This window comes from Porites lutea, chromosome 5 (genome assembly GCF_958299795.1).
Source record: "Porites lutea chromosome 5, jaPorLute2.1, whole genome shotgun sequence".
NCBI classification, from domain to species: domain Eukaryota; kingdom Metazoa; phylum Cnidaria; class Anthozoa; order Scleractinia; family Poritidae; genus Porites; species Porites lutea.
Genome location: NC_133205.1, coordinates 7,208,515 through 7,231,014, shown reverse-complemented (window position 1 = coordinate 7,231,014; position 22,500 = coordinate 7,208,515). Strand labels below are relative to the sequence as shown.

Sequence of the window (22,500 nt, the reverse complement as noted above, 5' to 3'; positions counted from 1 at the left end):
AAATGGTAATGATTAATAATATTTTAGTAACCTGTGTGCAAGTTTATAGGAAAATCTAATGAGTGAATTTTATGTAAACTGAGCAAAAGTGAAATTTTAAGGTTGTATTCAATTGTTCATGTTGCCATGGAAACTACGAAAACGTCAAATTTTACTTGTCAATCAAAATCTTCAATCAGTATATTTTTCACTTGCCATTGAAGTTTCAGCTTGTGAGCTGCAACCTTTCTCTTGCCATGATTTGGCAAATGACATATACTCGCAAAATGTCAAAACTGTGTTCAGCCACCTTAAAGTAAGTAATATTGTTACATGCAGTTTGGATCCACAAAATTTGAAGCTTTATTAATTTGCTAAGGGCAGGAGGAAGAGAGATTCTGTGACAAGATAAAGCATAATGTTTTGATAAAAAGAGAGCAGATTTTTAGAAATGGAAGGTCGGCATAGCTGAGCCACACGATTTTTCAAATCTACTAAGAAATACAATGTACAAACTGCAGAACAGAATGCACAGATCACATCTTAAGTTGCCAAACACCGCAAGGTTAGCTCAGTCTGGAAAAGCGCCGGTCTACCGAGAAAAAGGTTGCTGGTTGCTGAAAGTGCATTTGCAAATGATTAGACTTTCCAGTCTTCTCAGATAAGGTCGACAAACTGTAGTCCCTGTCTCACAACCCTTGCACATGCGTGGGACATTAAAGAACAGCACACACTGTTCGTAAAGAATGGAGGATGTAGTCCTTGTTGAGGTGGGGGAAGGGACTACTGTTAGAGGCCCGCAGTAATTGGCACCATACACTGTTGCAGTTACCCTGCCAGCATTGGCAAACCTAAGTATATTATTTGTCACATGGGATAGACAATAACATGAAGTGTCAATAAACCAAATGTCTGTCCATGGCAATTTTGCACTTAGAAATAGTAGAAATTACATAGAAACCTTGCAGATGGTGGCTTAACATGATCAAAACGGCAACTGCTTCCATAAGAACAGGCTCCTTGAAGGTAATACTTGCAGACCTAAAGTTTGAGCAAAAATGCAAGTTAATAATCACCTTTTACCTGGGAATTTGGAGAAATCAGAGAAATCAGAGCAAAAAACAGGGAATCCCTATAGAGCCAAGGATCTAGGCACCTGGGCTTATTAACATTAGAGTATTTCATAAGAGTTCTGCCCTATCAATTTACAGTAAGTGGAGTGAAAGATATTGTTTGTTATACCAAGGTCTTGGAATTCATCATGTCATGTTCTATTTAAGCAATAGAAAACGTTTTCCGAGTTTGCATAGCCTGATATAAACACGAGAGGGGTTGGGAGAATTCGAGACAGTTATGCAAACCCGAGACGAAGTCGAGGGTTTGCATAACCGTCGAGAATTCTCCCAACGCCTCGAGTGTTTATATCAGGCTATGCAAACACAGGAAAAAAGTTTTCTATTGCTTTTATAAAATAACTTTCCCTAGAAAAAAACGCAAAACTCTTTGTATGGCACTGATTAGAAGAGAAATTCTTACCAGTCGCAAAATCTTGTCCACGAAGTCTTGCACGCGTAATGAGTTCTTGTTTTGCGAAAAGATGCTTTGCAAAATACGGAGTTTTCTCGCTTAAAACGTCAGCTTAAGCGAAGAAAAATTGACTCACCTTCTTTGTAACGATTGTCCATGTTTCAGCCGACGAAGGAATGGGTAAATAAAGTAAACTTGTCGAGTTTTGAACTCGAAAACTTTTTCAAATTTGGTGCTTGCGTGATTAGCGCACGAAAAGCCAAACAACTTGACGCCACAACCATGTTTACATACTCTCATGCAAACACTGCTCTCGGCCAATCAGAGCGCGCGTACTATCTTAGTTATTTTATAAATACTGATAGGATCATGACCATAATTTTAAAAAAAATTGTACCCATGTCTGCATAATTATACTAAAACCCACGCTGCAGTTCTAAGAACCTACCATGGAAGGTTTATCTTTTAAATCGTGTGAATACTGACAATTCTCTCCTTCTCTGCAGGCTCCATGCATGTAGTACCTTAATTGGGATAGACACAGTAAGTTATAGAATAAAGCCATGACTAAGACTGTTTCAAGACTGTAGGGAAGCAGTGCGACAGATAGCATTGTGGTTAAAAACAAAAAGGTAGAAAAAAGCGCGATAGCCCATGAATACAGCCATATCTGCTTGCTCCTCACCGCTGGCGACATTTCGTGGGAGAGATGTCTGTGTCTCAATGACAGAAATGCTATACTGATGATGCAAAGTCTGCCCAGAATCTGGTCAGGAGCTCTGATTGGTTGACATTATAATATCGCTATCTCCTTTAGCTATCATTTACTAAAGACAGACAGAGACAAAAGGTCACAAAGGTCAAAATTTGAATGAATCTACTGCAAAACAGTCATTATTCTTGGAATATATTCGTCTTCAGAGGAAACATTGCTTGTTTGCGGAGAAATAGACCAGGAGAAACATAAACTCAAAACAAAATTTACATCTGACGCATTTGGAACCACATGACAACCAGATTAATTAGGCAAACATTGACTTAAGTCATCAGTATGGCATTTCTGTCATTGACGGAAAGATGTCTCTCTGGAAACGACCCAGTCAGGGAAGAGCGAGCAGAGATGGTTGTATTCACAGGCTAAAAAGGCAAGAGATTCACCTTTATTCTTTGCATTGCTTCACTTTGAAAGGATATCATTAGATCCAGGGTTTGCAAGTTTTATTGATGAGTGGAGTCAGTGTGACTTCTGCTTCACAAATTTTGGAGTCATTTTGGAATATTTGGAGTCAAGTACCACAACGAAAAAAGCCATTTTCAGACTTTCCAGCACGCGGTCCTGGCATGTATACACTATCGTGAGGGATACACGAGGTAGCTGTGGCGGTCCGCTGACCTGGAAAGCTCAAATCCATGATGGCGGTCATCGAGTAAACTTTGATCGTAATTTACCTTCTTCCTGTTTTGTCGTGCAGTATAATTCTTTAATTTCGATGATTTAATTAAGGTTTACAACGTTTACAATTAATGTGAATTGTATTTGATGTGAAAAAGGTAAGGACAAAACTGTACTTGTTACCGCAAATTTCTGGAGTCGAAGTGGCTCCCTGTTTGTTACCGAAAACTTCTGGATTCGAAGTGACTCCCTCCGTAACCTCCGTGGAGTCATCTGAACAATTTTGGCGTAAAATACGCCAAATTTGGCGTATTTGTGAACCCTGAGATCCCATCAACCGTAGCCCCTTCGGACACCTCATGTAATTTACACAGCGTAGTTTTCCCCTTTACTAATTAGGGTTAAGCACTGCCTTTTACTGATTAGGGTTAAGCACTACCTTTACTGATTAGGGTTAAGCACTGTTTCGAAACTGGTTAGTCCTTTTTTGAGGGTTGGGGTTGATGCTTTATATTGTGAAATTATTTCCCTGCCAGCCAACAAATCCTCAGTGGTCTAGTGGTTAGTGTGGTATACTAGGTGTCCTGGGTCGTGGGTTCAAATCCTACTGTCTTTCATATCAAACATTTTTTTCCTTTAAATTGAAGAAACTTGCACTTTCATGAACATTTCCAGCTTGAAAGATCACCTCTAAGTGTGATATGTTCTACATTGTGTAAATTTCATAAGGGGAGAAAGGGGCTACGGCCAATGGGATCTAATGCTGACCACTTTAAAATGTATCTCTATCATCTAAATGGCTGGAACCAGAGGGGTGGAATCTCATTTGGGGGCCATTTTGGCATCAGTTAGGATGTTTTTCAGGGTCTTGAGCCTCAGACAGGGTATAGAATTTTGTTATTTAGTGTCTTGAACAGGGTTCTTTTTGGACCAGAAGCCTGTAAAGTGTGAAGGTTTGTAGAGGTGTGTAAAGGTTTGTAAAACCAAAACCAGTGATGGACCATGATCCAAGTGATATGAAATATGATAAATCCTGATCACAGACCATTATGTCGTTAATATATACTATAGGGTCAACCTCTCGATTTCTCCTTTCAAAAGGTATTTTATGTTTATTTCTTATCTCTTGAATAAAGTATTGTGATTGATTGAGTGATTACAATCACAATGAAACGCATCCAGTTTAATGACTTCCAAAGGGCAACCACAAATAAGAAAACTGATTCTTTGGTGAGATGTGTGGGGAACTGTTTAAATTCACCAACACATTTAAAACGAGACTCGCATTGGACTTTAATTACCACAGCCTTGGAGAATATCAGATATAAGCACACATTTATTGAACAACATTACCTGCAAAGGATCTGCTTTGTGGTGGATGAAGATAACCTATAAAGAACAATGATCATGTTAAATATAAGCGAAGAAATGAACAAAAGCCTTCTGCTTCACTTACCCTTGATGGACAGCCATTCGTAGACTCTTAGCCTGCGTAGCAAGCGTTTCCAATGGCTAGTAAACTCTTAAGGATAGCAGATCTGATTGCATGGAAGTGAGCAAATCCACCCGATTCACGCAACCCCTATGGGTGATACCCGCTGAAAATGCACCAAATTACGCGGGCATCACCCGCTGAATTACGTACTATAGTACGGGCAATATGGCGGTCCATAGGCTACACAACTATCTGTGCAAGTAACCGTTATAATTTAGATAAAATAAAAACAATTCCGCCTCTTTGATACAGCGGAAAATGGAAGGACTAAAATATTAATGACTATTTGATATAAAAAAGGAAAATTTTCAAACAATTCCAGCTAATTCCGCATAACTCGAAGACGAGCAACGAATAGGGCGAAGTTAAATTGCTCAAAGTGAAGTTTTACTTCATTGTGTTGGGTTAAAATCCATGCGTGATTTGAGATAAAACGTCTTTAGTAAACAATTGTAGTTCTCAACACGGAAAATAAAATATTCTGGGTTTCGGGAGTGCGGTCTGCCTCACGTCTAATAGGATGCTGATACGACGGGCGTTTTTAAGGCGGGCAAATTCGAGAAAGAAATTTTATTACAGTTCCCCCAAATTGAAGTGTATTTCTATGATATTCACATCAAACTGTTCCGAATCGAGTAATAGAAACGTTTAAAGCAAAAATCTTGTCTTCCGAAGGCGCAAAGTAAAGAATTTTGGAATGGCGAGTGCAGCGTGTGTGACATCCTATAGGATGGCGATTCACGGGCGTTTTTAAGGCGGGCAAATTCGAGAAAGAAATTTTATAACAGTTCCCCCAAAATGAAGTGTATTTCGATGATATTCACATCAAACTGTTCTAAATCGTGTAAGAGAAGCGTTTTAAGCAAAAATCTTGTCTTCCAAGGGCCCAAAGCAAAGAATTTCTGAATGGCAAGTTTAGCGTGTGTGACATCCTATAGGATGTCGATTCACGGGCGTTTTTATATAAGGCGGGCAAATTCGAGAAAGAAATTTTATTACAGTTCCCCCCAAATGAAGTGTATTTCTATGATATTCACATCAAACTGTTCCGAATCGAGTAATAGAAACGTTTTAAGCAAAAATCTGGTCTTCTGAAGGCGCAAAGTAAAGAATTTCTGAATGGCGAGTGCAGCGCGTGCAGACATCCTATAGGATGTCGATTCACGGGCGTTTTTAAGGCGGGCAAATTCGAGAAAGAAATTTTATCACAGTTCCCCCAAAATGAAGTGTATTTCTATGATATTCACATCAAACTGTTCCGAATCGTGCAATAGAAACGTTTTAAGCAAAAATCTTGTCTTCTGAAGGCGCAAAGTAAAGAATTTTGTAATGGCGCGTGCAGCGCGTGCAGACATCCTATAGGATGGCGATTCACGGGCGTTTTTAAGGCGGGCAAATTCGAGAAAGAAATTTTATTACAGTTCCCCCAAAATGAAGTGTATTTCTATGATATTCACATCAAACTGTTCCGAATCGTGCAATAGAAACGTTTTAAGCAAAAATCTGGTCTTCTGAAGGCGCAAAGTAAAGAATTTTGGAATGGCGCGTGCAGCGCGTGCAGACATCCTATAGGATGGCGATTCACGGGCGTTTTTAAGGCGGGCAAATTCGAGAAAGAAATTTTATTACAGTTCCCCCAAAATGAAGTGTATTTCGATGATATTCATATCAAACTGTTCTAAATCGTGTAAGAGAAGCGTTTTAAGCAAAAATCTTGTCTTCCAAGGGCCCAAAGCAAAGAATTTCTGAATGGCAAGTTTAGCGTGTGTGACATCCTATAGGATGGCGATTCACGGGCGTTTTTAAGGCGAGCAAATTTGAAGAAAAAAATTTTATTACAGTTCCCTCCAATTGAAGTGTATTTCTATGATATTCACATCAAACTGTTCCAAATCGTGTAATAGGAACGTTTAAAGCAAAAATCTTGTCTTCCGAAGGCGCAAAGTAAAGAATTTTGGAATGGCGAGTGTAGCGTGTGTGACATCCTATAGGATGCCGATTCACGGGCGTTTTTAAGGCGGGCAAATTCAAGAAAGAAATTTTATTACAGTTCCCCCAAAATGAAGTGTATTTCTACGATATTTACATCAAACTGTTCCGAATCGTGTAATAGATACGTTTTAAGCAAAAATCTGGTCTTCCAGGAGCCCAAAGTAAAGAATAACTGAATGGCAAGTGTAGCGTGTGTGACATCCTATAGGATGGCGATTCACGGGCGTTTTTAAGGCGGGCAAATTCGAGAAAGAAATTTTATTATAGTTCCCCCCAAATGAAGTGTATTTCGATGTTATTCACATCAGACTGTTCCGAATCGTGTAATAGAAACGTTTTGAGCAAAAATCTGGTCTTCCGAAGGGCAAAGTAAAGAATTTTGGAATGGTGAGTGCAGCGTGTTTGACATCCTATAGGATGGCGATTCACGGGCGTTTTTAAGGCGGCAAATTCGAGAAAGAAATTTTATTACAGTTCCCCCAAATGAAGTGTAATTCTATGATATTCACATCAAACTGTTCCGAATTGTGTAATAGAAACCTTTTAAGCAAAAATCTGGTCTTTCAAGGGCCTAAAGTAAAGAATTTCTGAATGGCAAGTGTACTGTGTGTGACATCCTATAGGATTCCGATTCACGGGCGCTTTTAAGGCGGGCAAATTCGAGAAAGAAATTTTATTACAGTCCCCCCATAATGAATTCTACTTATATGATATTAATATGAAACTGTTCGGAATCGTATCATATGAGCGTTTAAACAAAAAAACTGATCTTATGAAGGCGCAAAGTGAAGAATTCTTGATTGCGCCATTTTCTCATAGACCTTAACGCGACTTGTTTACCCCTTAAAAATTTTGCATAACCATTGTCTTAAATTTATCTTGGGACGACTGTAATACCCAGGAGAGATTGGAAACAATGGTTGTGCAAAATTTTGGGCCTTAAACAAGGTTCATTACGGTCTATGAGAAAATGGGGAATTCAAGAATTCACCCAGGGTCACGTCATTTTTAGGGCGGGGAAATTGTAGAAATACATTTCATTACAGTGCGTAAAAGGAACTTTATTTCAATATCAATAAGACCAAAAAGATCGGAATCGTATAATAGAAACGTTTAAAATGAAAATCTGGTCTTAATTCTGAATGCGCAATCATCCGAAATTATCTGGGCCTATGACATACATGATGGGATGGACTTGTAATTTTAAGGGTGGGCAAATTCAAGAGAGAGACTTGATTACTGTTTGCCTAAAATGAAGTCTATCTCAGGATGTTAAGATCAATGTGATTTGAATCGTAAAATAAAAATGTTTTTAGCAAAATATGTTCTTCTGAAGGCGCAGTAGCCGCGGTTAAGAGTTGAGCCCTTAGATAAGCTGCACCTTCGAGCCTTCGACCCTCTTTACTTTATTGTCGCAAATGCAGGGAGCGTATTAATTAACTGCAGAGATGAGTTAACTGACCTTGAGTATTGAGCATTAAACTTTCCTACACAAGTGAAAAAATCAAAACTTCTGACATCCCCTTCAGCTTGTTATGCCTGCTCCTAGAGAAATATGGAATACTTTGCATAATGTGCACGAAACACCACTATTTGACAGCTGTACTTGATGGCAGTTAGTGAAAATACACTGATTTCACTGAGCGCATCGAAATGCTGGACTATTCCTCGTAGTAAACGGGTCTAAAGGCCAGCAATGCGTAGTTGCCCCAATATTCCATGACAAATACAATAAAACCTACAAGCAATTAAGATCCTGCAGTTTCTCACTGAGTTAGCCTTAACAGATTCCTCATTTGAAATCTGCATACCAGATTAGCATTTTTCTGTATATTTTAGTGGGGATAACTCCGTAATCTTTTAACTTTTAAATTTTTACCTTTTATAAATTTTAGATTTTAGCGAATTACAAATTCACCTTATGATACCATGTATAAACTCATTTTATAATTTTTTTTCCTATTTTTTCAGTGTCTCCAATTAGCTTTTATAAGCTAAAGACATCGACACTTAAATAAAGTTGTTATGTTATGTTGTTATGTTATACCAAAAAGAAGAACTGAATTGCTGACTTGTCCAATTACACTCACTTCTAACAGTTTTACACTCTTGGCACCTAAGTCTCCACAACATTTCCTCAATGTTGACTTATCTTCAGCATTTGCCCAAGAGCATAGAATGTCTTTTTATAGATTTTAGAGAATTAATAAGAACCTCTTTCAAATTTTAGCCTAACAGGTTCTTAAAACTCAGGTTCTTTATAGTCGCGCGGGATTTAGCGAAAACACACACTGATTTATGCATTAACTCATCGAAGTGCCCACTGAACATTTCCAAATTATCAGAAAGTGGTATCCAAGCAGGGAACAAAACTGCCTTTTTGAAACACAATGCTTTCACGGCTGTTCGTCGCATTCGTTAAAGAGATGGGATCTAGGGGTAAAAAATGTCTATTTGGCCCATATTTCATTTCACAGCAACTCACACAGTACATTTTTAGGGAGTTATTATAACTCAAAAAATAGGGTCCAAATGTTAGGTACAGTTTTATGGGGTTACTTTAACTCCAAATTTGGGATCATTTTTACTCCTTAAAGAGATTTCCGGTTTTAACTCCCAGTCTGGAGTTAAAATAACTTCGCGAAAATGGGGTTATTTTACTCCTTACATGAGTTGTTTTTACTCTTATTGGAGCTACTTTAACTCTGTTCAAGTGGAGTAACAATTGTAGGTACAGGATAACTGCTTTTTGGGGGTTATTCCAACTCCTCAATATCTGGGTGATTTTTACTCCTAAAAAAGAGTTCTTTAAACTCCTTTTTGGAGTTAAAAAAAACTCCCCCCTCCCACCGCCCCCTCCCTCCCCCCCAAAAAAAACTCCACTGTAAGGAGTTAAATTAACCCCACTAGACTAGAGGAGTTATTATGGAACTGCCGGAATATATAGCTTTTTTTAAAAAAATTGGAAGATCTCAGCCATTCTCAGGGCCAGAATTCGAAATGCGTACTGGCCATAATATTCCAAAAATTCTAGGGGAAACATCTGATTTCACAGCAGCTCATCAAAGTACCAAACTATTTCGCGATTATTAGAAGATGGGATCCAAGGACCCAAAAATGCAAATTTAGCCCTATATTTCATGGAAACTAGAGGAAAGGCCCTGATTTCACCTCACTTCATCGAAGTAACGGAATATATTTCACTCACATAAAATACAATAATTTCACAGCGACAGACACTGGCAAAAACAATTCATTCAAGTGCTGGACTATATTTCGCATTTATTGAATACTAAGAAATTGGGATGAAAAAAGCGTTTATGGCACCATATTTTCTGCAAACTATATTGATCAGAGTGAAATACACTACTTATTTCGAAGCAATTATTCAAGGCCTTGGCTATAAAACTCCGTAGTGGCAGGAGCCGATTAGCTCCTGGTAGTGGCCCACACTCCAAATTGAAGGCCGACGAAAATTCCGCATATTTACCCGGATATTCAATGAAAAATAGTAGGAAACACTCATTTCACCGCAACCCGTTCAAGAGCAGGGGTTTTCCCCATGCATCACAAAATGGGATCTGCAGGCCAGAAATGTGTCTCCTTCATGTTTTTAGAAAAACACTGATTGCACAGCAATTCATTTGAGTGATGGACTATTTCCCAGTCCGACGAAAATGGGATCTAAGGACAAGAATGCGTTGTGGCCCAATATCTCATGATAGAATAGTATCAATAGTGAAAACACAGTAATTTCACTGCAACCCCAAACCTCCGCATATTAAACCGGATCCGTTCCAGGAAAAGCAGTAGAACACCACACATTTTCAAGGGCTGGAGTTTCCCCCATGCATCATAAATGGGATCTAAGAACCGCGTATTTGTCAAAATATTCCATGTACGTCTCCATTCATGTCCAGAAATGGATACAATGGCGAAAATGGCAAAAATGGCGAAAAATCGCCAGCCTCTGACGGTTTGAGTTGGATGCCAAAAGTGTCCCCTTGGAGACTGGCGATTTTGGCGAAATTGGCGATTTCGACGAAAATCGCCAGAGGGCTTGTGATATCCAGAATTTGGCAAATATTCAAATTGGATGCCAAAAGTGGCCCCTTCAAATTATATAACTAAAGACGTCCCTTAGGGTGTAAAGAAAGTCAGTTTTACAGCCTGCCATTCAGGCAAGCTGTAGCTACAATCTTAGACAAAAACCTTGAAACACTTTGGAAAATTCTGCTCCCTTTTGATTTTCCCCTCCCTTTTGCAATGTTGTTGTAGCCAAGCAACTTTGCAATAACATCTCAACATTACAGGGGGAAAGGGACTTGCATAGGTGTTTCATGGATTTTTGGCGAGGATTGTAGCAATTAAGTACGTACTAGCCCACAAGTCATTTCAAGTAGCCTCCAAACCCTTTTTGAATTAGGAGCCGATTAAAATCCTTTTTTGTTTACGGTTTGGCGATTTTGGCGATTAATCGCCATTTCTGCCATTTTCGCCAATGCGTGCATTTCTGGACATATCTCATGTACAAAGCCTGAGGGTAGGTGTTAAATGGGAAAGGGGAAATTTGGGCGCGGGAGCGCGAGGGGCGCGCGAGGAGGGGGAAAATCCATGGGAATTAGTGAAAATGCTTGTTTCACAGCAGTTCATTCCAGCGCCGCGGACTATTTCGCATTTCATATAAAATGGGATGCATTATATGCATTATCATGAAGTATGTTTTTGCAAACTAGAGGAAACATAGCGATTTCACGGCAGCTCATCATCGAAGTCACAAACTATTTCGCAAGAAATGCGTAGTGGCCCATATTTCATGAAAAGTAAGGGAGACATACTAATTTCACCCTCTAGCGAATTTTTCCAGATTTTCTATTGACGCCGTTCCTGGTTCCTTTCTACACATAAGTATGCATTAGGACATGGGATCTAAGGACAAGAAATAACATCCCGAATACCTGAAAAATGCACTGTCAATATGGTCAAAATCACATTCTGTTTCGCTATCCAGTGCAGCATCCTCTGTTTCCGGGAGTAGCAGTCAGACATTTCCTTAGCCTCGCCCTTATCGTTGTTGAACGGAATACTCATTGATTAAAAAATAAAGTTTTGGGAGGGAGATGTCTTCAATGTGACATTGCAAAAATGTTTGACCTTTAGAAGTTGCCCCTCAAAAGGCAACAGTTTCATTTTCCGAAATATATTTTACTTTCTCCTCTAAGGGCAAACTGAAGGAGATACCGTGGCGTCTATGAAAGGCTGGTTTTCACTAGAGATGGAGTCGGAGACGGAGTCGGAGTCGTAATCAGAAGCGTAGAGCTTATGATCTAGTGAAAGCAGCGTTCCGATTCCGCTTACGACTCCGTCGCTTACGTTCCGCTTATGATCTCGTGAAAAACTGATTGTCGGAGTCGCAAGTAGAAGCAGAAGAACAAAACCAATCTCAAAGCGTGGTTACGTGCATTGTGATTGGCTTATCCTTCCGCTTCTGCTTCCGACTCCGACCATCTGGTTTTCACTAGATCATAAGCGGAACGTAAGCGACTGAGTCGTAAGCGGAGTCGGAAGAAATGGAAACGTTGTCACTCTTCTGACTCCGATTCCGTCGCGCTTTTGACTCCGCTTACGACTCCTACTTTTTGATTTTCACAGGGTTATAAGCGCTCTTACGATTCCGACTCCGTCGCTAGTGAAAACCAGCCTTAACGAAGCGGAAAACGTCGCGTGCTGCCCGTTTAAGTGCTCAATTAAGGCTGGTTTTCACTAGCGACGGAGTTCGGAGTCAGAGTCGGAGTCGTAAGAGCGCTTGTGACCTGGTGAAAATCAAAAATGAGAATCGTACGCGCAGTCACAAGCGCGATGAAATCCGAAGTTTCCCTTTTTCTTCCGAGCCCGCTTACGACTCCCGTCGCCTACATTTCGCTTATGTTTTAGTGAAAACCAGATTGTCGGAGTCGGAAGCAGAAGCGGAAGGCTAAAACAATCACAATGCACGTTCCCACGCTTTGTGATTGGTTTAGTTCTTCCGCTTCTGGATCCGACTCCGACAATCTGTTTTTCACTGGATCATAAGCGGATTGTAAGCGACGGAGTCGTAAGGGGAATCAGAACGATGTTTTCACTACATCATAAGCTCTACGCTTGTGATTACAACTCCGACTCCGTCGTCGCTAGTGAAAACCAGCCTTTACGTTCCTCGTATTTTCTGAAGCAAGGTTACGTCTTTTTTAGCTCGATGCAGTAGATGCATCTTATAAATCGATAGCTCTACGTCAGGGGCGGATCCAGAATTTTTTTTTAATTAGGGGGTCTAATCTTTGATTCGGAATCCTGAAACGAACAGATCATTTGAGAGTACCCTCCCCTATTTTTCAAATATGCCTGAAATTTAATCGTGCCAAAAGGTACCGCGCGTTTCAATGAAAAATCAACAAGTTGAATCGTGATATGCGATCCTACAGATGCAAAACTTTCAGGGTCAAACAAGTAATAAAAAACAACCACAGGCCTGATGGGGGCGGGTCCGGACCCCGCCCCCATCCTCTCACTGGATCCGCCACTGTACGTGTTACGGTTATGGGGACTGCCAAGTTACAACCCACAAACTCATTTTGCAGCCAAAGATCTGCTTTCGGGTAATTCACTTGATGGAAACCCAAAGGAACGTGGGAATGGCCATACCACACTTAAAATGCAAGATTAAATACAAAGTGTGCCGCCTTTGCCAGTTTTGGCAGCCTTTTTTGTAGTGTAATTTTACACAATGTAAAAAAACACATCAATGGAATATAATTTGTCCCCAAGTTAAGTGTATGCATTTGCCTTTCATAACAATATTTGGTTTAAAATTACACCCACAACTCAACAACATTTTCTACAATTTGAAATACGGCATCAATCTAACAGTTTGTGCATAAAACGGTGAATCACACAGAACTACAAAATATAGAAAATAACCTTTTTTACTCACTATAATTAACTTGTCCTCTACCAATAACTTGAAACAAAGTTGATGGTTGACATCTGAAACTTGCATTCAATACAGTTCATCAAAGGATGGGCACAGAAAAAAATGGGCCTTAAAAAGTCTGCATCCCTTGTTTGTTTTGCTTTACTTTTCAATCTTATGAAACACTTCTTACGAAATTTGTACCCCTAATCCTCAAAAGAAAGAAGAAATGCTTCTAGAAGCAAGGGACACAATTTTAATTGAAAACTCATTTACTCATCTTTTTGCCATATAATGCAATATAATATTATTCTTTTGACAATATATAAGACTTGGGCACTACTTTTATGAACTTTGGGTGCCTTTGATAAGGGTGACACAAATGCAGCTTCTTTGCATACTTATTTCAATCACATAAACAGTGACTGTAGCAGACATATAATTACATGAAAGTATTAAAGCCAGCCCACAGATAGCTAGCCTCCCATGCAGACATTCCTAGGCCATGTTCTTTGAGGAGGATTGTGTGATGAGCCACAAGAAAGTCTGCGTCAGTGGAAGGCTAACTGATAGCAAAACTTGGGTTTAGTAAAAGGCCACTAAGGATTTAAGCTGTGAGCTGGCTTCCAGAGAGTAACATCTCTTCTTCTCTTTCAATGGTTTCTTCTCTGTGACAGTGCATTCTTTCACTTCCTCTAATCCCTTGTCTTTTGTAGCAGACACCTGCATGTAAAATGAAATTGGGAAAAGAGATTTATTTGATCATTGCTTTTAGGGAATATTACTTGCACATTTGTCTGGGTTACACATGTAGTAGTATTGAATTCTTCATTTTAATTTTTTCTTGTTAACAGCTTTGTTTTCACACCATCATGTATTATGTTTTTGCTTCACCAAAGTTTCACTTTGCAATTCAGGAACTTAAATTCATCCTGTAAATTGTGAGCATTTCTCTCCTCTAAATAACTGCTTTGTTGGGATCTGCATATAACACAGGTTGGAAATGCTAAGGATATTATTTTGAATTTAAAACATATTCAATATCACCACTCCCTGTGTGTACGGATTAATAATTTTACAGTGAATGTTTCTGACATCTAAAAGTCAGTCAGCCTGATATCTCCCAATAACACTGCCTGGTCGGTGGACAAGGGCCATGGTGGAAACAATAAACACAGCTAAAAGATTTGGTATCAAAAATTAAAAGCTATAGATATTCAATTGCAAAATAACTCAAAACATTTGAATGCCAACTCTGGCATGGTTGGTGTGGAACCCCCCTGCTCGCCTCGAATAGCTATAGCTAACTGCGAGCAGTGGTACATCATATTTTGTATTTTCTCAATTTTTCTTAATTTTGTCTTGAACTTGAACTTGAGATTAAGCCTGGTAAATTTTAAAAAACTTGGGTTCACAGCTGCAAACATGTTCATTGACAACCACTTGAAATACTACAGAACTGAAAAAGGCAAAAGAGTAATATTTAAGTTATGTGCTGTAAGAGTACAAAAATATATAAAACACAGTAATCAATGCACATTAAGCAGATGTGTAAATCAACTACATTGAACTTAAAGAAATAATTGACAAGTGGCTTTATAGCACATACCACATTTTAAATCATAGGAATAACAATAAATACAAAAGAGGCGAGGGAGAGCAGGATGTTAAATGAGCACTGATGTCTGTCAAGCACTTTGCAGGGTTCTTGGTAAGATGAAAGAGTACTACAGTTGAAACCCTCCACAACGGCCACCTTGGGGACAGAAGAAAGTGGCCATTGTAGAGAGGCAGCCCTTGTAGAGAGGTTGAAACAAGAGTGAATGTATGGACTGTCTGCCAAAAAATGGCTGTTATAGAGACGTGGCCATTGTGGAGTGATTCGTGGAGGTTCAACTGAATATATAATTCTCCTCCTCGTAAACAAAAATTATGGAATGCCATACTCAGGAGGAAGTGACTGGCTGAGTAAGGAAGCACATCAGAGAAGTTGCAATCTAGCAGTCCTTGGTTTGAGTCCCGCTGTGGTCACTTGCCTGATTTGTTCTTAGTCGCAGCCTTGATTGTTAATAGTTTTAATGGTTGCCTCCAGTGCCAGCTGGGGTTTTTAATCCTGTTACGTTCTAATTGTTGAATTATCACAAGGATCAAAGATGCATTTTTTAGCCCTATATTTCATGCAAACTAGTTTAAATAAACTTGCTTTTCAACCATTTCGAAAGGAAATCTACTGAAAATGATAAACCAACAATGGGGGCAGCTTTGAATGCACACATTGGTTTCAAATGGGATCTGTAAAACCATAGAATAACGGGAAGTAAGGAAAATCTTTGTGATGGTGGTGCACACAAGCTAATACAGAAACCAAGGCTTGTTTAGAGGCAGCTGGGGATGCACGTGATACCAGAATGAGAATGCAAATGCTTTCGCTTAGTACCTACCACGTACATTATTTCAAAAATAAAATAATTAGCATGAAGTTTAAAAGCATAAGGGGGATTGACTGGATTTACAACAATTTGATTTGAAGTGCGGGTTGAACCTGCAGAAATTTATATTTTCAATCAACTCGTACTCAGTATTGCAACTTATACCAACTTACGTACCTCAGGATCAGGGACCAACTTAGTCTTAAGTACCTTTAGGATCTCCAGACGATGAAAAATATCTAATTTGTCGTGAAATTGCACAAGAGTCGCAAACCTTTGCTGTTGCACTGCAGTCCAAGCAACGACGAAGAATACCAGCTTCGGAGTCACAGAGGTGACACCTGTTCTTCTTCGAAAACGAACCTTCTTGAGAAAAGTTGTCGTTAGAGCAGGTTGTCGTAACTTGGCACACACATCGTCTACTCTTGACAGTCTTTTTATAGCGAAGATCAGTGTTAAGCTTAAGTTTACATCTAGAGGTTTTCTGGCATAATTATCGCTGAAAGCGAGGTTCGAAAGCGAAATGGTAAGCTGCACAACATACCTGCCAAAGATCAGTCCACGTTGTAAATCGTCGCGATCCTGTTCACCGGCATCATCCGAAATGCTCGCACTAAGCTGTCCTTCTCCTGCTTACCGAAGTGTCCGCCTGCAACCAAACGAACTGGTCTGATAAAGTGTCAACAACACCAGAAAGGATAGGTAAACAACGAAGGCAAAAATAATGAACAAAATAAAGGCTTTCACAACTTACCGGCCCATTAAATACTGCTTTGCACGTTAAAATATAACCTCAGTGACAGCGTGCTGCAACAGATTTTATAATAAGACCGATAAACGTGCAATTACAACACGTTTTATCCACCATCCTGCACCATTCGGTACAGCACTTTCTCAGTCGTACTATAGTACGTACTATGGCGGGTGATACCCGGTAATTTGGGTATCATTTTTACGGGTGATACCCAGTACCCTTTGAGTGAATCGGGTGGCAAATCGAGAAAATTAATTTATTTTGAGGATTTACCGCTGACCAAATTTGCCATGACTTGTGGGTATTTACTTGACGCCATTAGTGCGCATGCCTACCACGTCATCCAGCTGACATGAAGTACCACGGGCCAAAAGCACCGGCAAATTTCGCAGACTGTCAGTGAGTGCAAGTTGTTTAGGTGGCAGCGGGGCAAAATGGCTGGAAAATTTCTTACACTTGTTCTGTTCTGTTCTGTTTTTGTTGCGGTATATGCTCACGACTCCCATCACGGACATAGCCACGAACATCACCATCATGGACATAGCCATCATGAACCCAGCCACGATCATCATCATCATCATCATCATCATCACGGACATAGCCATGATTTTGAAGACGAACATATTGATGAACATCCTGCCCGAAAATATCAACAAAAAGCAAATACTCCGAATCCAAGCAGTCATTCTTCAGCCAAAAAACCTGTTACAACTCAAGCCTCAAATGGGAAATGGACAAAATGGCTTCAGGCGATAGGAGCGACTTTGCTGATTAGTGCTGCCCCTTTCTTCATCCTATTTTTCATCCCACTACAAAGCAATACGGCTGACCAGCAACCACTGTTAAAAGTGCTTCTAGCTTTTGCTTCTGGAGGGCTCTTAGGAGATGCTTTTCTTCATCTGATCCCCCATGCGATTTCACCACATTCGCACCACGGCGATCACGAACACTCTCATTCTCACTCGCATGGTTCTCACGAAAGCGGTCATGATCATTCGTCCGAAATGGCTGTGGGTCTTTGGGTTTTAGCTGGCTTGATAGCCTTTCTAATGGTTGAAAAGTTTGTGAGGCTGGTCAAGGGAGGCCATTGCCATTCACATGGTGCCCCTAAAACCGACCACGATTCAAATTCAAAGAACGGAGAGGTCGTAACAGAAAAAGACGGAGATGAGGTACCCGAAGAGAATGACAAGGAGTTGCGCGAAAGAAAAAAGACTGATGAAGTCGCTCAAAAGGAAATAAAAGCAAAAACTGCGTCGGGTGAGTTAAGATTTTTACTCCAAATCGAAGGTTACGTGGATATTTGGAAGCCATTTGAAGGAGGTCACGTGTCGTAAATTTTTAATTTTACTTTTCTAATAATTACGAGGATTTCTTTCTGTTTTTGAAGACCCTTTTTAATCAGTTTGAAATATTATTTGACACGTAAGTGTTTCTCGTCGAATTTATTCAATTTGTACTGTGCGAATGTTTGTTTGCCCTAGATGAATTTCCACAACCACGGGTATCGGAAAAGCAACGTAGAAAATTGATTTCCGAGTCAGTGAGCCAGAAGAGTACTAGAAAATTTCTTGTTAATCCTAACAGCTGCTATTTTCCCATGAACTCATCTTTTAAAATCGCCGCGTTTTGGTGTATTTTTTCAGCTTTTAGGAGAATTTTAAGGACTTCAAAGTAAACATACAGCGATCGAACATAAAATTGTATGCAAATTTTGTCTCGTTGACGTGTCAATACGAAATTGATCCTCGTGCCTGAAAAAATACAACTGGGTAATTGTTTGGAAAAAAGGGGTTTTTTAGACATCTTAGACAGGATGCAAGTGTCAGGGTTGCTTGTTTATAAAGTTTATTTACTCTCAAGAATGTGAAAGTTTTTTTAGCTCATATTTTTAAAACAATTTTCATACAAAAAATTAGATTTATTGTGGTATAAACTGAAAAATTAAACTAAAATTCCCACCACCTCATTTTTTTGAGATAGTTCTCTGGAAAAAAAAAACTTTCCTGATACACTCCCTGTTATCAGCTTGTTTGAGAAACAGCCTAAAATAATAAGAAAAGTAACACCATTTTGGGCACAGAGGAAGGAGAGTGGGGGGGAGGGGGGGGGGGGTTGGTGTATGAAAACAGAACATGCCCAAGAATAAATTAACTATTTCTTCCCCAGAAGTGACCAAAATCATATTTCAATGAAATTTGCAAACTTTATTTCTGTTCAATGCTGATAAACATAAATAATACCATGTGAGAGTACTGGGGTTCCATGTTTTTGAATGGTCACACTGGCCCATAGTATAATTTTTTTCATCAGCTTGTAGTTAGAATCACTTAACAAGAGACACCATTATTGAAAAAGAAAGAGTGATGATATTGAAGCAGGGAAAAAATAAGTTTTTGAAATCTCTGATAATTGAAAAAGCCATATTTTCATTCTTTTTTGAATTTGATCGCACTGTTCTGTGGTTGTCATAACAACATTTCTTGCATCATGTAATTTGCTGAATTTTGAAATAGGAAGGGTTTGAATTGGAAGACTTTGGGGTTAGATTTTATAAATAATTATTCGTCTGTTGTTTCTTTGTAGTTCCGGATGATCATGACGATGATATAAAGGTGGCAGGCTACTTAAATCTCGCTGCAGATTTCACTCACAATTTTACTGATGGTCTAGCCATTGGAGCCTCATTTCTTGTGAGTCGTAATCTTGGTGTAATCACCACTTTTACGATCCTTCTTCATGAAGTTCCTCATGAGATTGGAGATTTTGCAATTCTTGTTCAGTCTGGTTGCAACAAGAGAAAGGTAGGCAGATTTGCAGTTGAATTCAGCTGGCTTGCAGCGGTCATTAGTTGCAACTGAGTTAGTATTGCTTTGGTAAAACTTCTGAAAATTCTTAGGCATGCCTTCTTAAAATTAAAAAATATATTTTGTGAAGATATGATGTGAAAATATATTTTGTGAAGCATAAAGATGTTTAAAGTTCCAATATATAGAACTTTTCTATACACAAACCATATTTTTTCCTTAGCTTTTGATCTTGATAATGATGACAAGAAGCCATTTGAAACACCAACTTTCTGTATATCATCGATTTTTGTTTTATTAAAGTGAATCCGATTCGGTAATCACTCAGAAAAAACCTTGATTTGTGATCACCCATGTGATCACTACATGCTTATTTCTTTGTATTAAGTCTCTTACCTCAGAAAAAAACTTCACTGTATGACACACTGAGCTTAAATTTTCTGGTTTTTATTATTATTACTTTTTAATTTCAGGCAATGTTACTTCAACTGACAACTGCAACTGGTGCCTTGGCTGGGACATTTTGTGGCTTACTTGCAGAAAACATTGGGGAGTCTGCTGCTACACTATGGATCCTACCTTTCACAGCAGGAGGTTTTATTTATATCGCCACAGTGTCTGTTATTCCTGAATTACTGGAGGACACCAAAATTGGCCAGACCATTAAAGAACTTGTAGGATTATTTGTCGGGGTCTTGATGATGGTCCTAATTGCTAAGTTTGAGTAATTTTATTCTGTAGTGAATGTTGAGGGTAATGTTGACATCTTGATCAGTTCAATCACTTTGGTTAATCCCACGGGACTTTCCTGTTTCTTGTTTTCATGGCTTTGGGAACAACATTCCTGATTATCTGAAAGCCACGAGCATGCTATTTTTTAATCAAAGGTCATGCTTTACCTATATGAAAACATAACTAGGTAAGTCCACGATGTCCCCAATAGTAATACAGCCTGTAGAGTATTCATTTGGTTGTATTTGGAAGAAGATTTCACGGAAAGATTAGTACAATAATACCGGTATTATATTTCGTGAACTTTGTCATGCACAAGAGACTGCATTTTTTTGTTGGTTGATTACATTAGTTGGGAACGTAAGATTGAGATCCCATTCTACCACCCACTAAATACAGACAGCTACAGTAGTTGGTCTTGGTTCAGTACAGAACAGAACACCTTGTGATGTGCTTAAAATTATCACAGTAATACTGATGTTTTTTGTTACTCTTGTAACAATGAGTGTTTGACTGAAGAGTTAGGAATATTTTTCTTGTAAAGTTGTATTCTCCTCAAAAATGAGGTTATAATTAAAAGTCTATAATTGTTAATTGTTCGATGAAATGTTTTAACTTTCTCGTTTCATCGTTATACAGGAAAATGTTTTTGTTATACAGAAAACCACAACATCCACAGGACAGCTTTGAGCTAATATCCTTTTTGTTAAGCTAAGTTGAGGATAACTAAAGTGTATAAAAAGGGGAAAATTTATTTTTCAGAGATTTTGCCACATTTGAGTAAATGTTGTACAAAAAGGAAATTACCCAACTATAAGAAAGCTTCTGTTTTGTAAATTTTTTTATGTATGTGCCATAAATTATTTCAAAGTTCAAATTTCTAGGTTCTGATAGATATGTTTAAATGAAGTATTGGGTAGATTATTGCCCCAAGTGGTCCCAAGAGGTTCCTGATCGAATGTTAAATTTTTGCTTTGACTCTCACAAGCATAAATAAGACAGATCAGAAGGAAATCTAACAGTTAAACAAAGAGAAGTATTCAGATTGATGCTATAAAGTAAAAACCTTTGACTAAGAACCCGCATTTTCCCAAGTTAGCCTTAACAGGTTCTTGCATAAATGGTACCTTAAAATTCCGAAAATAAGCCCTGGGGCTTATATTTTTCAAAGGCCCTTTTTGAGGGGCTTATTTTTGGAGGGGCTTATCTACAGAGGGAAATTTGCATTTCACAATCGATTGGGCTAGCCTTATAGTTGGAAGTAAATTTACCGTTTTTGCTTTGCTTTATACTTTGTATTTGAGGGCAATTTTCTAAGTACAAGCCCCCAGGGGGCTTATATTTGGAGGGGCAATTAAACAGAGAGTTTTTTTCTTTACCGGCTTTGGGGGCCTATATTTGGAGGGGCTTATACATGGAGGGGCTTATTTTCGGAATTTTACGGTAATTAAAAAAAGCTCATATTTAGACTATTTAGGTTCTTAAATAGGTTCTTACTCTCTGAGGAAAAAAAATACATAGTGAAACTAAGAGTATTTTAGTGGTATTCAGCTTATTGAGTCCTTTTTGCTATTTACAATTGCAGTTGGAGTGATATTAGGGCACTTTTGTCTCCAAAGAGGATCCTGAAATTATGTTGACCAACTAAAATTATCTTATTTGCCCAAGTGTACAGATTTCTTTTTATTGATTTTAGAAAATAAAAACCTGTTACAAATTTTAGGCTAAAGAGGTTCTTGTATAGAGGGTGCCTAACTGGCCAATTTTATCCTAACAGGTTCTTAAAAACCAGGTTCTTAGTCACAGGTTTTTACTGTATGGCATAACCCTTCATTTCTCCTTTAAATATGGAGTACACTCAGATTTATTAATATGTGTCTGTAGTTTCTGCAGCAGCAATGTTTGGTAGGCAAAGGTTGTTAATTGTATAAAGAAGTGATGAATAACAATAGTATTTAATTGTTATACAATTTTTATCCTTCTTTACATTTTCAACAAATCTTTTAGAGGAGTTGACCATTAGTTGTCCATAGTTTATATGATTTTGCAGAGTCCACCATTTTTAAAGCCTTTTTACCAAAACTTCATTTAGATGCTAACAGTTACTACCTTGGTTCCATGGTTTTCTCCCTCGTCAGTTTTGGTACATCTTGCCATTTAGCAGGTTTCTGGGAAACTGCCCACTTACCCCTCCCCTAACCCAACATTTTGCCCCAATATTCTTTAGGACAAGTCTGCCTTATGTATAATTTGTAGTTATTTTTTTATCTCAGTCAATTTTTATTTTTCTATTGTTTTTGGGTATGGTAATGTATGCTAATGAATTTGAAACAAAGGAAAAATAAAAATTAACTGAAATAAATAATTAATTGCAACTTTTACAATATAATCATTGGTAATGTGGTTGTCAAAATTTCAACTCATGAGCATGGATAATACTATA

The 22,500-nt window shown here is 38.6% G+C and overlaps 2 protein-coding genes and 1 long non-coding RNA gene across 3 annotated transcripts in view; 1 reads left to right on the top strand and 2 right to left on the bottom strand.

The window, feature by feature from the left end:
• The window catches only part of LOC140936353 (probable E3 ubiquitin-protein ligase makorin-1), a 23,776-nt gene extending 19,314 nt beyond the window's left edge, over nucleotides 1-4,462 (bottom strand). Inside the window, exons 1-4 of the mRNA XM_073385818.1 lie at nucleotides 4,356-4,462; nucleotides 4,253-4,288; nucleotides 1,955-2,030; nucleotides 941-1,020 (exon numbers count right to left, since the gene is read on the bottom strand). Of these exons, the coding sequence (XP_073241919.1) occupies nucleotides 941-1,020; nucleotides 1,955-2,030; nucleotides 4,253-4,288; nucleotides 4,356-4,372 (209 nt within the window). The 5' untranslated portion in view covers nucleotides 4,373-4,462. The remainder of the gene's footprint in view (nucleotides 1-940; nucleotides 1,021-1,954; nucleotides 2,031-4,252; nucleotides 4,289-4,355) is intronic.
• Nucleotides 4,463-13,204: 8,742 nt separating this feature from the next.
• LOC140937434 (uncharacterized) lies at nucleotides 13,205-16,701 on the bottom strand. Its single transcript, XR_012165467.1, has 3 exons — nucleotides 16,519-16,701; nucleotides 16,309-16,413; nucleotides 13,205-14,058 (listed from the first exon to the last, which is right to left on the bottom strand). It is a non-coding gene; the product is annotated as an uncharacterized lncRNA (long non-coding RNA).
• Nucleotides 16,702-16,881: 180 nt separating this feature from the next.
• LOC140937467 (zinc transporter Slc39a7-like) lies at nucleotides 16,882-21,775 on the top strand. Its single transcript, XM_073387035.1, has 3 exons — nucleotides 16,882-17,778; nucleotides 19,105-19,322; nucleotides 19,799-21,775. The coding sequence occupies exons 1-3, from the start codon at nucleotides 16,953-16,955 to the stop codon at nucleotides 20,051-20,053; spliced, it is 1,299 nt and encodes a 432-aa protein (XP_073243136.1). The 5' UTR covers nucleotides 16,882-16,952; the 3' UTR covers nucleotides 20,054-21,775.
• The last annotated feature ends 725 nt before the right edge of the window (nucleotides 21,776-22,500 follow it).